This window comes from Salvia hispanica, chromosome 6 (assembly GCF_029641045.1).
Source record: "Salvia hispanica isolate PSC_SH4W2 chromosome 6, Shi_PSC_v1, whole genome shotgun sequence".
Taxonomy (NCBI): domain Eukaryota; kingdom Viridiplantae; phylum Streptophyta; class Magnoliopsida; order Lamiales; family Lamiaceae; genus Salvia; species Salvia hispanica.
In genome coordinates, this window is record NC_142697.1 from 17,714,828 (window position 1) to 17,730,323 (window position 15,496).

Here is a 15,496-nt window from a genome sequence, read left to right on the forward strand (position 1 = left end):
AATCCTTACATTTTAGGACAAATCAGACATGCAACTGTGTTTCTACAACACCACCTAAACATTTTGTCACACTTATTCAATCAAATCTGTACAAACTGACTATGACGTATTCCACTAAATTACTCAATGTTATAACTGCCTACACAAAATACACCACAATAATACTCAATACACCAATCCAAATTTGAATTTTAGTAAGATTCAAATAACACCAAATCTTCAACTTTAAAAGAAACTAACAAGATTATTTTTTGCATAAAGTTGTAATTCTGTTGAAACTAACACAGGTGATGGAAAAAGAGTAATTGTTTTCTTCCCCTTCCTTTCTTGTCCTTTTCCACCAACTTCGGATATATCCGTTGCACAAAATGCAAACAACGTGAATAGAACCGCAAACACGGAAACCTTGATGCTTTCAAATAATGGGAAAACCAGAAAGGAAATAAGCGATGAAGATAACCATATAAGTTAGAATGATAAATATGAATCAAGATTTCCATAAAGAATCAGCAAGTGTAAAATTAAAAAGTAGCAGTAAATTACATCTTGTTATTTGATATGTAACAATCCGGAGGATTGGTCTATTTAGCTACGTCAACAAGAATGCAATCTGAACTAATTAAATCTTTTTGATAAGAGTAAGTAAACTAAAATACAAGAACAAGGTTCAGTTAGTGATTATGTAAGTCATAGTTATTTACTGAATTAGAAAATAGTAGTACTCTCAAGTTGTTGTTGGACTAGCCAATTTTTTGCTCTCTGTATATAATTTGAGCTTTATGCATTCACTATCTTATGTCAATAGTGCTTCATGTAATTTGCAAGACAATGCAATAACTCCACAAGGCATGAGAATCTCCTAAGATTTCAGGCAACAACTCCAAAATCACCTAATTACACTGGTGTATGGTAAATTTATGAATCATGGTGACGTAGTTTCTGAAAATTGAAGAATTTCAACTAAATATTGAGAGAAGGTTTTAACATTGACATCGATCCCTGGTCAGTTTCGTTGTTAGTATTGAGTTACAACTTACAACCAAATAAATGAGTGAGATGTGTGAAGACGTAAATTGTACAACCATGTCATGGTGTCTACTGAGCTTCTCTATCTTTTTGGCATCTTGTGCTTTATAAATCTCAAATTTGAAACACTGATAAGACGTGTGAAGTCTTCGAGGTTGATGATAGTTACCGGTATCTTAGAGAGTGACGATCAATTTATATTCAGATTCTACTGGAGAAACGGTAACAGAATGTGTATCAATATGCAACTTGAAAAAAGAGGGGCAATGACTAACTTCTCTGATCATACTTCAGTATATGATCATAATTCCCTTATGAATGAATCATATGACATCATACATTACTAATTCCAGCATTATTTTCATAATAAAATTTGTTTTGATATAAAGCTCGTCATAATGCCAATTGCAAAACAACTATCACAACAGAATTTATATGCTAGTAGTACTAAGTTTAGTGGAGTATTACTTTAAATAATACTCTGATCAATTCCACGCCGAAGGAAAAATGAGTGCAACCAAACAGTAAAAAACATAATAAAAAATGATGTTTCCATTGATTTCAGCCTAACCAAACAGATCTGAAAGAATACAAGTCTTCAATGTCAACACACAAAAAGACACCATCTCAACTGAAAGGAAAAAAAAATGCTTTTTCAGCAGTCGCAAATATGAAATGACCATAATTATGTCAAAGTCCAGTGTAATGTACTGTAAAATAACACACAGAGGAACAAAAAATGCAAGTTTCGCAACCTACATGAGTGCAATCATGTAATAATAAGATAAAACACAGGTAATTCAAATCACTATAACATGCCAAATTTTCTCCTCGCTCCTCATCTTACCAATGGCATTGTCATTGTGACCTTGCTCCTAATTCCAAAGTACCGTGCTCCTGAAAGGCATCTCTTGTGGTCTAAGAATCAGGAGCCCTGCGAGCATAGCCCAACACCATCACAAAATCCTTAGCTGATGAGCCGATTGTGGCTTTCACTCTGTCTATACTAGCTGTTTGAAGCCACAGATCAACCAGATTGTTCAGCGTTAGCGTGGGGATGATGGTCTGCCCCATGCACTTGATGTCAACCTGGAGTTCGATAATATCACACAAACTCATCACAGCTGTAAACTCTTTTTTTTTACTGAAGCTTCTCAAACTCGAATGCTAAGTCAAAGGTACAAAGTTCCATGCATGTCGTTAAACAATAATGGGAACCTAGCCTCCAGCAGAAGTGAATGTGAAATGACTACAGAAATGAGGTTACCTCAACATCATTTGTAAGATCTAACTTCCTCTTGAGGTACTTTTGAATGAATGAAACTGTTATGCTTCCATCCCTATAAAAAGTAAGCTTCAGTTATTTGAGACACTACACAGAATAGAAACAATATGGTGAACTATGTACTATTATGAAAGTATAACACCAGTGATCCATTATAAATTATAAAATCTTCTGACAGAGAGTAATTACTCAGAAGAAACAGCAATAAAATAAAAATGCATAAAATGACCACTGACATAGAGGATGAATGGGGAAAGAGGATGCCCAGAAAAGCATTAGGATAAAAGGCCAAGCATAAAGGGTGCACAAAAACGCTTGAGGAAATTAGATGATTTGGTTTCAACATGGATATTGATAAAATAATGCAATCAGCAAATATTTAAGATTTATATACCACAGGAAAGTGAATAATGAACTTATCTCAGCTCAAAGTTCAACCTTCACTCTTTGCAAATAGCTAATTCATCATAAGTTGAAGTATTTATTTTGTACTATGATGTTATTGTTTACATTAAAAAACTTCAGTGCCCTCTAGCAATAAAAAAGACAATGGTATTGATGTGACTAAAAAATATGTATGGTATGTTAATTTAGCAAAGTTGTATATAAGCTAATAACCCAACAGTTTTAATTAAAACGAACATCAACACACGTATTGTGTGCATTTACACATTCACAGAAATATCACTCACTCATAGTAACGAGGTAGCCTATTACCATGCCCAGTTAGATAGGGTTTTTCACACATTTAGAGAGAGTTAATTGTAGAAATCAACTTAATTAGAGAAAAGTTGCCGGACAAAGAAACTAACTATGAGGATCCAAGCAAAATAAATATGGGCAAAATCTTAAGATACTTGATGCAGCTCCATAAGAAATCATCAATGAAAACCTATACTTCTGTTAAGCAAATTCTTTCACATGTAGGCTTTCAAAAGCAGATTAAAACGGTTAAAAGCTGCTGATATTTGCTAAGATTGTTTCAGATAGACTACATAATGTGTCATAACAGATTCATGAGATAAAGGGTCAAATTATGCAGTAACACAAGTAATATACATGCATGATTTCACTAGTTTCCAAATTTGTCCACCAAGATAACTAAAACAAGGTTGGCAGACACTTAACACCAACCATATGGATGTACATTTACAATGGCTTCAACTTTGTAAAAGAAAGAAATATCATAATTAATTGATCAGAACAGTTAAAGCAAAGCTAACTAATAAGCACTTTATTATCAAACTGACACAGTAACATGATAGTGCAAATCACAATAACGTAGAATGTCAAAGAGAAAAATAAGTTTAATATTCAAGCACTGATTTCTTATTTTCCACAAATGATATGTCTTGATTTTCTCCTTCCTCTATATATGATGTCATAAGACAAAAAATGGACCTCTTATTTGTGATGCCAAAGCAGAAACAGTACATTCAACAGCCACAACAGCAAATTAAACCATTGTAAGAACTTACTTTATTCTTAAGTAACTTGCAGAAATCTGAGGCAAGGGCAATGCATCTCCATCCCTGCAAATTATTTTATAAACCAGATGCATCAGTAAATAAGTCTATCATTTAGAATTTCCAGTCCTCATAAAGCTGGAGATGAGCTACTTACAGTTCATTGGAGGCAACTAAAGAAAACCAAATGGGACAGTTTCTTCTGTCGAATTTAGCACCTGCAGCATCAAGCACAGCCTGAGGGGGAACCCTGAAGTTCCCAAAATTTTGCGCTTTCTGCCGGACTCTGCGTAGCTTCCTGGGCCTCTCAATTTCCAGAAGGTTATGGTCGCTAGAATTCTTCTCTTCTTTCAATTTGGGTTTCTTCCTCTGTTCCTTATTTTTGGTTTTTCTGAGAAGACCCTCCTCCTTCTCATAAGGATTCTGCTCTTCAGATTTGACATGCGAATATTGTGTGTTGGACTTAGAGGATTTACTTCGATTTGCTGCTTCGACCAAGCAAGTCAAAGGCTTCCACAGATCAAATTTTCCTTCCCATTGCTCAGAGCAATTCTCTCTTTCTTTATCAGGACTATGATTTGATGGCTCACCAGCAGAGGAGTTCTGCAGCAATACCAGTAAGCATTCAGATTGGTACATGGAATGTACAAAAGAGCTGATGTCTGATGTTCAAAATCTTCTAAACTACACATACCTGTCTATTATTGGGAGTAGATTTGTTCAGCATCTCTTGTGAGCTAGAGCTTTCAGCTTGGTCCTCAACAGAATTCCCAACAGGCTTTTCTATGGTAAAACTGGATCCTCTTGATGCTTTTCTAGCAATAGATCTTGATCTTCTCCCAGTCATGCCGACCTGTGCTGATACTCGTGGTGTACTGACGACCAAGGATGAAAGAGATCTTTCCTTCCGCTTAGCAGGCAATGCAACAGGTGTCACTACCTCAGGGGCCTTAACTTTAATCCTCTTATGTGGAAAAATTTTTGCCCGCACGTCTTGCAAATTATGATCCGGCCTGATCAGGAATGCTACCGAGTTATTAGTAAAACAATGACAAGACCCTTCTAATTTGCATCCAAATCCAGAAATGTCCATGAATTATTAGCTAGGAACACATAACAACAATAGAAGAGAGTAAAACATAAGAGTTAACTTTGACAGAACTTTCAGAGTATAGCCAAGTATAAATTGCCACCCTGACTATCTAATTGGAAACTTAACCATAAAATCCACTTAACTTCACTAGCATACAAGCTTTTCTATGTGCAACAAAGGGGAATAAAGACTGCATAAAAGCTTGTTTGAAAGGTTGTGTGCTTTTGCAAAGGTTGTATCCTTGTTTGTAGTTAAGTTGGAATACATATGTGACAATATCAAGTAAATCAAACCAATACAGTTGAACTGACCTCAACTTCTCCAATGGTACACATCCCAAGTCAATATTACATATTGGACAACATTCCATTTCCTCGTCCGAAAGCTTCTTGTATATGCATTTCCTGCAAACTATATAGCATCATAGAAAGGAGAATATCAGGTAATGCAACAAATATTCAAAGATGTATAAACACGCAAAGCAAATTACTGGAAATTTTAGTGCAAGAAAAGCAATGCATCATCAATTTCACCAATTATGCATACATGGCATCAGAACAATGAGTACTCTTTGCATAAAACGTAGCAAATTTACATTTCCTGACTAATCATATGATTGACCACACGTTGTGAGACAAGTAACAAACTTAAATGGTTACTGTCAAATTCAAATAAGTCGTTCAAAGGTTATTGATTAGCTGTATAGTCATAATCAACAATAAACCGCACAGGCACACATGGCTAATTGGCACATCCATGTTTAGGGCATTTGGTGAGAATTTTTTTACACTTGTCATTAGGTTTTGAATCTTAATTAGCGTGTGGTTGAGCATATCTCCCATTTACATCCAAGATTCTTAAATCACACTCACTTTCGTGAACAAAACATGAGAGCAAAGGACATTAATCCAATATCATTCCATTCAATTCACCAGCATTCACATTGCACATATCACAACTAAACACACAACAATTTGTTACGCGCGGATTAACAAATTCAGTAAACAAAAGACAAATTCCCAGATAGAGAAGGTCGTAAAACGAAAAATCACAAGCAAACCACAAACGCATCTAAAAACCCAGATCAATAAAACGCAATCCACGCCAGATTCCAACCGAAAAACCCAGGTCAAAAAGGGCAGGCTTGGAACTCGAAATCGAAATCGAAATCGAAATCGAAATCCCAACAACCATCCACGATCTACGAGTAAATCAGAAATAAAAAAGAGATGAGAAGCTCACAGGTGTGGAGGCATTCGATAATCGTGGTGGCGTCGCGGAAGAGCTTATGGCAGAGAGGGCATGTCATGCATGGCGCCAGCGCCTCCCTCCTGACCTGAACCACCTGGTGCGACATCGTCTTATCCAATTCACCCAATTCGACGGAACAACACCACCGCGCTCGAACCCACGTTATCTAATGCGGTGCTGGTGCTGGTGCTGGTGCATGCTATGCCCCCAACCGCCGGATTAAATTTACGTCCGTTTTCTTTCTCTCTCTACTGCGCCTGCATTAAACCCATCACCAAAACCACAAAACTATCACATGAGGTTCGGAAAACAAGAGACGTGGAGTGTGAGAGTGAGATTTGATGTGAATTGTTGGCTAACAGTAATAGAAACCTGCAAATCGAGGATTAATTTATTGGGGTAGGGGTGATTTGGGGGAAACGGGAACGTGGGGTCAAGGCTGAAGAGGTGTGCCGCCGGCGTCGTGGATGATCTCTGGGTGTATGCGAGTGTGTGCGGGAGAGAAGTCGAAATCGAGAGAGAGAAAGGATAGAGAGAGAAAGAGAGAAAGGGTTTGTTGTTACAATCAGCATGAGCCGAAATATAAAGCCCTTTTTAAATGTTGTGTATTTACTATTCTAAGAAATGCAGCCTTTTCTTTTTGTAATAAACGCTGCTCAGACTTGAAAAAATTCACCCAATTTGAATTATTCACAAATCATCTCAATACTGTATTTTTATTAATTTGGGCGAAACAACGTTCCTGTGTCAGATGAGGCTTTGCCAAATAAATTACTAAATGGAGTATGATTATATTTTTGTTGATTTCACACTTTTTCAAAATTAAAATTATACATTACTCCAGTAAGTTTGAAACTTTTATAATCATCTCATCTTTTTTAATTTAGACAAAATTGAGGCTAGTGCATCAACAAAAAAATATCTATGCAAACGATGTTTTTCGGTACAATACTTTTGCTATAACACAATGTACTATGTTAGTAGTACTAAAATAAGTTTTTTTAATTGTTTTATTTTATTTTATTTGTCTTTCTTTTCTGTTTTTTGCTTCATCTTCTATGCCTCTTTTTGTCTCACCTTCCTTTCTTCCATGTCAATAATATTGATTGACTATGAACAAAGTGTTTGAGGTTACATAGAGAAGATAGAGATGAAAAAGATTGTAATTTTATCTTGGATAATAGAAAGAAAAGTTAAAAATTACTCTGTACTTACTTTAGTGAAACGACATCGTTTTGAGTATCCCTAGACGACGTTGTTTTATGTATGGAGGCGACAATTGAGAAAAATTGAAACTTTCTTAATTTCATATTCTATTTCAAAAATCTTGTGGGACATACTTGAATTTGTCAATACTCCGTGATTTAAAAATGGTCATTAGTTAGTTATATACGCCATATCATTTAATCGATACACATTTATGTCATGTCATTAAAATTTGTACACATAGGCCAACGGGAAACTTTTGAATGAGATTGATGCGACTTTTTCAAATGATTTCATTTTTAAAAAGTATAGGACCGACCCGAATTATACTAAACTCCGTGATTAATTTGTTTGACAATTTGCCTATTGTATTTGTAAATAGGGAAATAATTGATTTTCCTAAAAAATTAATTGTCGTAAATTATATTCAGAGCATTAATTTGCATGCCTTGTAGAAACATTACCATGCATTCATTGTATTCCACTCCATTTCTGAATTCTGAATATATACTTTCCGTGAGTGTATACAGTATAATGGTGGTGGTAAATGTTGAAATTCATGAAAAATTTCCAACGCAAGTGATTGCGTCCCTAATTTTGCATCTTTAGAAAAATATTTATCGTAGTGTCATGGTTAAGAAAATTGATTCATGGAATATTGGATATGTGGGAGCGAGAATATTGTAATATCATTTTATCTATACCATTTATAAAGATGTAAATATTTTTTAAGTCTTAATTCTTAAACTTGGTTTGTAAGGTGGTGAACGGTGCAAATACTCCTTTAGAATAGTCGAGTGAACCAATTAAGCTTTGTTCAAATTTCACTACTTTCATATATTTGTTGCAAGAAAAAATTAACATATGCACCGACAACACATGAATATGTGATGTAAAAATGGTTTCATTGTTCATTGGCTCACATCCATTTATGTTTGAAGATTGTCGGAAATAATATTTGTATGTATGTTTCTAAAATGGAGTTCATATGTGACGGTCAAAAAGAATTTAAGATATTAAAGTAACAACTTTTTCATGTTTTCAGGCTTGACTGCATATGAAATTATACAAAGTCTTTTCAATATTATGTACGCACATGGTGTGAATACATATTACTTTAATTAAAGAACTTTGTATGATATCGTGTGCGCTTAAAATCACACCTATATTCTAATGATATTACACGAAACTCTTTTTTATTTCAATGATCTACTTGAAATCGGATATTACAATATTTTATGTGCAAATAATCATCTTTAATCAGTGAATGATGTAGAGATCAGACTCATCAGATCATGTTTCCCAATTGGTGCTCGAATTCGCACATGTATTAATTCGTGACTCGTAAATTAAGTTATTGATATAGTAACAAATTAATTAAAAATTAGTAACAAATTAACTTATACCTTTTGAAGACTCATAAAATAGCAGTTTTTTGGGGTGATGTCTTGTGAAGATATTTCGACTATTTCTTGATTAATTTCCTCTTTTCAATTTTAAGATAGAGAGATTGGAATTCATATCTTGAACACTTTAATTCCTTACAGAGGAGGGGAATGTTGGTAATATCCTTAGTTAAATCCGTTAATTGACTATTATGCATGAACCATTGTTTCCTGCATCTTCTTTGTATTTAGGACAAAAACAGATCACTTCACAATAAATTGAATGGAGCTTGGTATTTATGACATCTCTATCATATGGGAACTTAACTAAAATTTCTATTTTTAATAGAGATAAGACAATAAATTCGTTCTTGATAGTTGAAACAATTAATAAACGTGGCTGGAACCATAACGTAATGATGAGCACATAGGTTGGATATAGAAGTGGATAATTTATCTTGGTCTGTGTAATGAAATTAGTTGTTAAATTACAATTTAACTTCTAAAGTATTGATTTTAAACGAAAATATCTCCAAATGGTGGAAACTCGAAACTATTAGTACAACACTAACAAAATATATGAAAAGTCAATACTTGTCTTCGAAAATTTTACGCCGCAAATGATTATAGGCGGATTGTTTATATAGAAAGTGGTTGCAAGACATAATTACAAACGCATCCTTTGAAATTTGAATGAAATAAACAACTTTAAAAAAGTACTACTCCATTCGATTAATTAAGTGATGGTGAAGTGAGTATATCTCAAAACAATGGCATTTAAGGTTGGTGTGCAGTTGCACCAACTCTGCTTTATAAATGAGGTGAAAGATCCAAACCACAAAACTGAAGGGCTAACTCATTCCATCGCCATTAACAGCGATTGACCAAATTAAAGGATCTAAATTTTTGGTGGTGCATTTCATACCTTAATTAATAAACTACTATTAGCATGTACTAAAAAAATACTCTTTCTTTATCAAGGTTAATGTAACAAAATGTTGTACTATCAAGAACCAACAAGACCCTTATGTCGAGCATAAGAGATCATCCACAGAAAAAGGAATCCACAAACAACTAGAGTAACCATCACAACCTGCATCACACACATTTACAAGTTAATTTTCTTTAATTACTAAGAAAAATATTTAAATTTTTATGATTTACCCATTTGAATAGGAAGCCATGGTTTTCCCTCCATGGATATCGAATATTCATTCCAAAAATAGCTGCTGCTAAAGAATACACAGCCAAACACACTGTGCCTGAACTCAGAAACAGCTCCAGCTGCACAAGAATACAAGTTTATGATTTCAATCATATGTTGCACGTGTATTGGTAAAATGAAATTTTACGAGATAAAAAGTTACTAGTAAACCTGAATTAGCTGATTCCGATGATTATCCAACTGCATCAAACACAATAAGATTGTCAAGAGCATAATATGAATGGCTTTGATATATTCGCATAAATCATAGTAGCATATATTTCCCAACCTATGGATCAAATAGTGCAAAATGTCACAGCAGTAGTTTTGAAACAATCATATTATTACCTGAATATTAATGTAATCTTCTGTATCATCAATATACTCCCTCAACTACATAAGAAACAAAAATTCCAAAAATAAAAACACAAAAATCAGAGTAACAATATGTGTAAATCTTGAAAATGCTACTACAAGAATTGACAAACCGTAGTCAGCTTGTTCATAGTGCTCTCAATTTGCATAAAATAAGCCTGTAAAAACAGTATCGATAGTGTTCAGAACGATATGATTAAATAGTGTTCCGAACGTTAAGATTAAGGAAGAAAGCTCGGAGGTTTGCAGCAAAGGATTCCATAGAAAACCTCAAGTAGCATCTCAAGTTCATCAACATTATTCTCTTCTTGAGTAGTGGTTACTGCACTTCCCTTGCTACTGCTGCTATAAAATCTTGATTCTGTTTTTAGAGATTCAGTGGAGACGGAAGCTGACATAGCCATCTTCCTTGAGAGATACAGATCAGCCATGTCATCGTCGTCATCCAGTAGTTGCTCTAGTTCATCCCTCACCTACAAAACAAACACCTAAATGGAGAACAACGCAAAAGAGCTACGAGGATTTCCCATCTCAAGAGCCTAAAAGTGGGCTTACTTTTTGAACCCGACTTGTCAATCTTGTCATAGAACTCTTCATCTTGCGCACACGGTCCAAGTTTGTGCTGTTTGTCTGCATATGCAGATTTTTCCAATCACAAAATCAATAACGCAACTATAGTGTGCATATGGATTTCTTGGACTACATGTTGAAGAATCAGTTGTTATGAATGTTCATATAGGAATTGTAATTATACTGACCAAGAGTATAAAAAGGAACACAAAATCGACTCAATGTATCTTGCCTTAGCCGTGAGCTCATCCAATGCAGGATAAGCAGAAATCTCGAGTTCTCTAGTTTGTGCATCGAGGGAGCTGCACACGGCTTCCAATGCTACTTCTAGCGCTCGAAATTCAAATGGGAAATCTAGCACAGTTTCAGCAACAAAGCAAGTAAAAGCAGAGCACCAACAATCATAAAGATAGAAAAGAAATGTCGGAATTGTCAAAACTATTTTGAGATGAAACCTGTTACTAGTTCATTAGAGTCTAGTTCACCAGCACTGCGCGCTTCTAGCAGCTCCTCTTCTTCTCCTTCACCGCGACCAATGCCAAGAGGCAGTCGCCTCTGCAGCTCCTCAACAATTGGGGCCACATTCTCATCAAGAGGATCCCTCAACAACACCTACAGAGAGATAGAGCAAACACATTCACCTTCTATTTGGAAGATTCACTCATATTCATACCAAGATTACACACACATTTTGCATTCAACTTGGAAGATTCATATTCATATTAATTGAGATATGAACACAAATCCAACAACACCTACACAAACACAAACAACATTCACATTCTAGCTGGGAGATTCATATAGATAGTGATATCAAGATTTGCATAAAAACCAGTAAAACATAGAGAGGGAGTATATAACTGACCTCATCTGTGGTTATAATCGCCTTGATATGCTGCAAAACAATAAATGAATCAAATTAAAAGAGTATATAGGGAGAGAATTAAAAAAAAGAAAAAGGAATTACCTCCAAATTGAGGACAATGGCGGTATCTCTGACAAGAATAGCAGAAGGGTAAGAGAGGAGAGGATCAAGAATCCTAAGGTCTCTGCCATTAATGGAGAGGCGTCTCATGATATCAAACTTATCCCAATCGACAATCATCCCTTCCCCACAGCTGTCCACCACCATCCAATTCCTCGGAACCGCAGCTTTCTTCTTGAACGACATCTCAATTGCCGCACCCAATTCATCACTACTCTGCTCCATCATCAACAATCAACAATTATCTTTTTTTTGTTTCATTTGAGCCAAAAACAAACTCACGACATGAGCGGTGGAAAAGCTCAATCAAATCTTGATAGTAGTAGTATTATTGTGTGTGGGGTTTGATGAATTGATTGTGAAAGTGGAGGGGCCATCTTGATCTATCTACTGTGCACGTTTGCTTGCTGCGGTTTGCAATTGCATGGTTGTCTACTCACCATGCCAATTGTTTCTTGCTTTGGATTTGTGTTATTATAGTACTAATTGCTTTCTACACTTCATGCTCCACTTTCTTTATCCAACATACTACTCCTATTATCTTCTTCATCTAATTTTTTACACAAAACTAATTCATAAGAGAAACTAAACAACATATAATTAGTGTTGCTTACATTGATACACATTCATAATCTTATTTCTACTTGTAATAAAATGTTAAATTTTCTAAAATCCGAAAATATAACAAAAAAAAAAAAGAGAATACTTGGACCACCACTCACGTGCAAATCTATTGATATACTATTTCGGTCCAATGCGAAGCTATTGACATATATATGTATGGAATTAATTTTGAAAGATAAATAATAAAAGTAGTAACTTTATATTGAAAACAAAAATATAGCAATTGTAGGCGATGAGGTAGGCCACGATTATACTAGAAAGCAGGCGGTGCAATTGTCCATTCGGTGTCGTGTCTCTTTCTCAATGTCGTGCAATTATTGTGAATCACATTTCTCATACCTATAATTGCCCCCAAATTAGTTTTATTGCAGGTAACATATTTTTAATTATACTCCTACAGTCCTACTACTACTATGCAAGCCAAATAGTTAGTGGGATTCATAGAGAGTCTTGATTGTATCGAGTAATAACATTTCTATTGGCATTGAACAATGAAGGTAACTAGGTAAGCATAATATAAATAATAATCTAATTTTAATTTATTAAGTATATATTAATTTGATGGGATCAAGAAATACTTTCAATTAATATCTAAATTTAATATAAAAAATACTTATGGTATTAGGCAAACGAGTACATGCATCAAAATGATGTGCGTGTGAGACTAGAATTAGATACTGTGGCAGGTGAGCCAATACAACCCAACCCTTGTTTGTTGGCATAATAATGTTTAAAGTACAGACTTAAACCAATTAACCCTATAAATATTAGGAGTACATGCAACTATCCCTCATCAATTTTACTGAATCATCACAACAACAGGAAAAATAAAAAAGAAAAGGTTAAGGACGTTTTTTAATACTATTAATAACGTTAATTTATGTGTTTAATTATACTAACAACATTTCATAAAGTATTTTTATTGTTGATGTCCCAACTAAAATTATGAAATACGAATAGAAGCGTCCTAAAAAAGCAAAAGATTAAAATAATTTATCTTCAACTTAGGGATACTTTCTTTTGCATCCTAAATTATGTTATTTAAAAAAAAATTCACACACTATAGCATCTCAATTTTTATATCCTTAAAAGATAAGTTTTGTTTAGAGCATCCAATATAGTCACGTAGCAACACCCAATTTAATCTCACAATATATGATTGAAGAAAACTAAAAGAGTCAACAATATGAGATTACTATCAATGGCACACATAACATAATCAACTTTCAATGCCAATATAATTAGGGGTTATGAAAAATAAACGGTCATCTTTGTGAGAAGAAATACAAACGTTGTATAACAAACATAAGTGATCATGTCAATAAATGGCATCAGATTAATTTGGCTAAGAAACTTACTATTTTGTAGTATAACAGAGTTTTCCCATAGCCAATGAAACCTCTAAAAAATGGATAATATTTAGGACTTAGGAGGAGGCCAGTTTGAGAAACAAAACAGTTAAAGACGGAACATGAACCAGATGATCTATGAGTGAAGAACAATACAATGCAGTCCAGATTTGAATTGATTGTGGGCTGTGGCGGTACTTGAATTTCTTATTAAAAAAAGGGCTTCCAAATTTTGGGCTAAAATGAGATTCCAAAGTATGGGCTTTTGATTCATTAGAATTATATAAATATTTTTGTGGACTTAACTTTTTTTTATTAAAAGCTACGTGTGATCAAAGAAATATGTTTAAATTGATCTTATCATATATTATGAGTAATTTTTACAAATATGTACATATTTAAAAAAAATTCTTTTATCCCGTTAAAGGATATGAAATGACTGCAGTTTGAATTTGAGCATGGAAACCGATTAACAGCTTTCAAAAATTAAGAAATAAATCACTATTGGCCGAAATAAAAATGTCAAGATATTTTGTAGCCATAGTGAATTGGTGATGTCTTCTCGTGTGCAACGAGTACATAACACTCCTTTACGAAACTCAATTTTGATTTGGCTCGGAATCGATTTTATTGTTAAATGAAAATCTTTTTTTGGTGTTGCTCAAGTCATAATTTATTAACTGTGGCTCCTTTGTTCTTTTATTCGGGACAAGTACTATATATTATGCATAGGGGTGAGGGATCACGTGGATTGAATTAACCTAATAACGACTCTACCTTATAAGACCTAACTCAAACCAACATATTAAAGGAAATTCGAACTCGACACAATATATAATTTAATATGGATTGATACGATATGTTTACATGATTAAAACATAATACTACTTCACAATAAAAACATAAAATTACACCATTAGACCTAATTAAAAATATACAGTAGTACTACTATATTTTTAAAAAGAAATAATAATAATTTTTAGTAGATCACCCAAATCCAACCTAAAATTATAGAGTTTTTAATTCGTCTACAGACTTGATCCAAATTCATTAATATTTTCCATATTCATGTCCCATTTTTGATCATTTCAAAAATTTCCAGTACATATCCAAACCACGGCTTTGATAGGGACTTACGAGTTCATCACATCCAAGTAAAAATGTTTGTGTAGGTGTGAGAAAGAACATTTAGTTTCATTATATACCAACAAATGAATCAATTAGATATTTAACGTCAGAATCCAATCATACATATCTGCAACGCACGTACGCATGCACGCACACGTGTGTGGTGTGCGCGCAGTAGTAGGCCAAACCGACTCTAAACCAGCAAGAAATTTAAGTAAGCCGGGCTTGCTTAATGGGCCCCGTTTGAGCCGAAAAGTCCAACTCCAAAAGCATAACACGTGTGTGAGGCCCACTTTCTCCTATTAAGTGAGAATTGGTTTAACATCCAATTCAAAATGACTCATCATTACAAACTACTCGTACATGCAAAATTAAAGAATAAAATCACATACATAAAAAAATTCCTGATATTCGCTCCTAAAATTTTATTTGTGAATTTCTAATACATAGCGAGTTTATACATGCGTAATTTGTATTTATACTCACGCTAATATTGAGCCCTTCAATCATAAAGATTTATAGATTTATTATGAAAGATGATGTCTAAAA

The 15,496-nt window shown here is 34.2% G+C and overlaps 2 protein-coding genes across 3 annotated transcripts; both read right to left on the bottom strand.

Moving 5' to 3' along the window:
• Nucleotides 1–1,560: 1,560 nt before the first annotated feature.
• On the bottom strand, nucleotides 1,561–6,684 carry LOC125207612 (E3 ubiquitin protein ligase DRIP2-like). Of its 2 annotated transcripts, XR_007173995.2 has the most exons (9): nucleotides 6,494–6,684; nucleotides 6,113–6,378; nucleotides 5,182–5,281; nucleotides 4,472–4,790; nucleotides 3,935–4,380; nucleotides 3,790–3,843; nucleotides 2,294–2,366; nucleotides 1,874–2,115; nucleotides 1,561–1,657 (listed from the first exon to the last, which is right to left on the bottom strand). XR_007173995.2 is itself a non-coding variant. In XM_048107020.2 (8 exons), exons 2-8 carry the CDS (start codon nucleotides 6,225–6,227, stop codon nucleotides 1,945–1,947), a joined length of 1,278 nt encoding a protein of 425 aa, XP_047962977.1. In that variant the 5' UTR covers nucleotides 6,228–6,378; nucleotides 6,494–6,684; the 3' UTR covers nucleotides 1,561–1,944. The 2 variants fall into 2 exon arrangements, 1 of the variants encoding a protein (XP_047962977.1); XM_048107020.2 differs by having other exon boundaries at nucleotides 1,561–2,115.
• Nucleotides 6,685–9,664: 2,980 nt separating this feature from the next.
• Nucleotides 9,665–12,304, bottom strand: LOC125208265 (magnesium transporter MRS2-I-like). The gene is made up of 11 exons (XM_048107848.2): nucleotides 11,829–12,304; nucleotides 11,727–11,756; nucleotides 11,317–11,473; nucleotides 11,094–11,215; nucleotides 10,847–10,921; nucleotides 10,561–10,764; nucleotides 10,405–10,449; nucleotides 10,265–10,309; nucleotides 10,088–10,117; nucleotides 9,877–9,996; nucleotides 9,665–9,805 (listed from the first exon to the last, which is right to left on the bottom strand). Exons 1-11 carry the CDS (start codon nucleotides 12,072–12,074, stop codon nucleotides 9,719–9,721), a joined length of 1,161 nt encoding a protein of 386 aa, XP_047963805.1. The 5' UTR covers nucleotides 12,075–12,304; the 3' UTR covers nucleotides 9,665–9,718.
• Nucleotides 12,305–15,496: the final 3,192 nt, after the last annotated feature.

Excerpts from the sequence above, each read along its gene's own strand:
- LOC125208265 (XM_048107848.2), bottom strand. The coding sequence starts at position 12,074 with ATGATGGAGCAGAGTAGTGATGAATTGGGTGCGGCAATTGAGATGTCG. Across the intron at positions 10,922-11,093 it reads TGGATGAGCTCACGGCTAAG|ACAAACAGCACAAACTTGGA; the intron begins GCAAGATACATT and ends CTGCATATGCAG. Across the intron at positions 10,310-10,404 it reads CTATGAACAAGCTGACTACG|TTGAGGGAGTATATTGATGA; the intron begins GTTTGTCAATTC and ends TTTCTTATGTAG.
- LOC125207612 (XM_048107020.2), bottom strand. The coding sequence starts at position 6,227 with ATGTCGCACCAGGTGGTTCAGGTCAGGAGGGAGGCGCTGGCGCCATGC. Across the intron at positions 4,791-5,181 it reads GTACCATTGGAGAAGTTGAG|GCCGGATCATAATTTGCAAG; the intron begins GTCAGTTCAACT and ends ATTCCTGATCAG. Across the intron at positions 4,381-4,471 it reads CTACTCCCAATAATAGACAG|AACTCCTCTGCTGGTGAGCC; the intron begins GTATGTGTAGTT and ends GTATTGCTGCAG.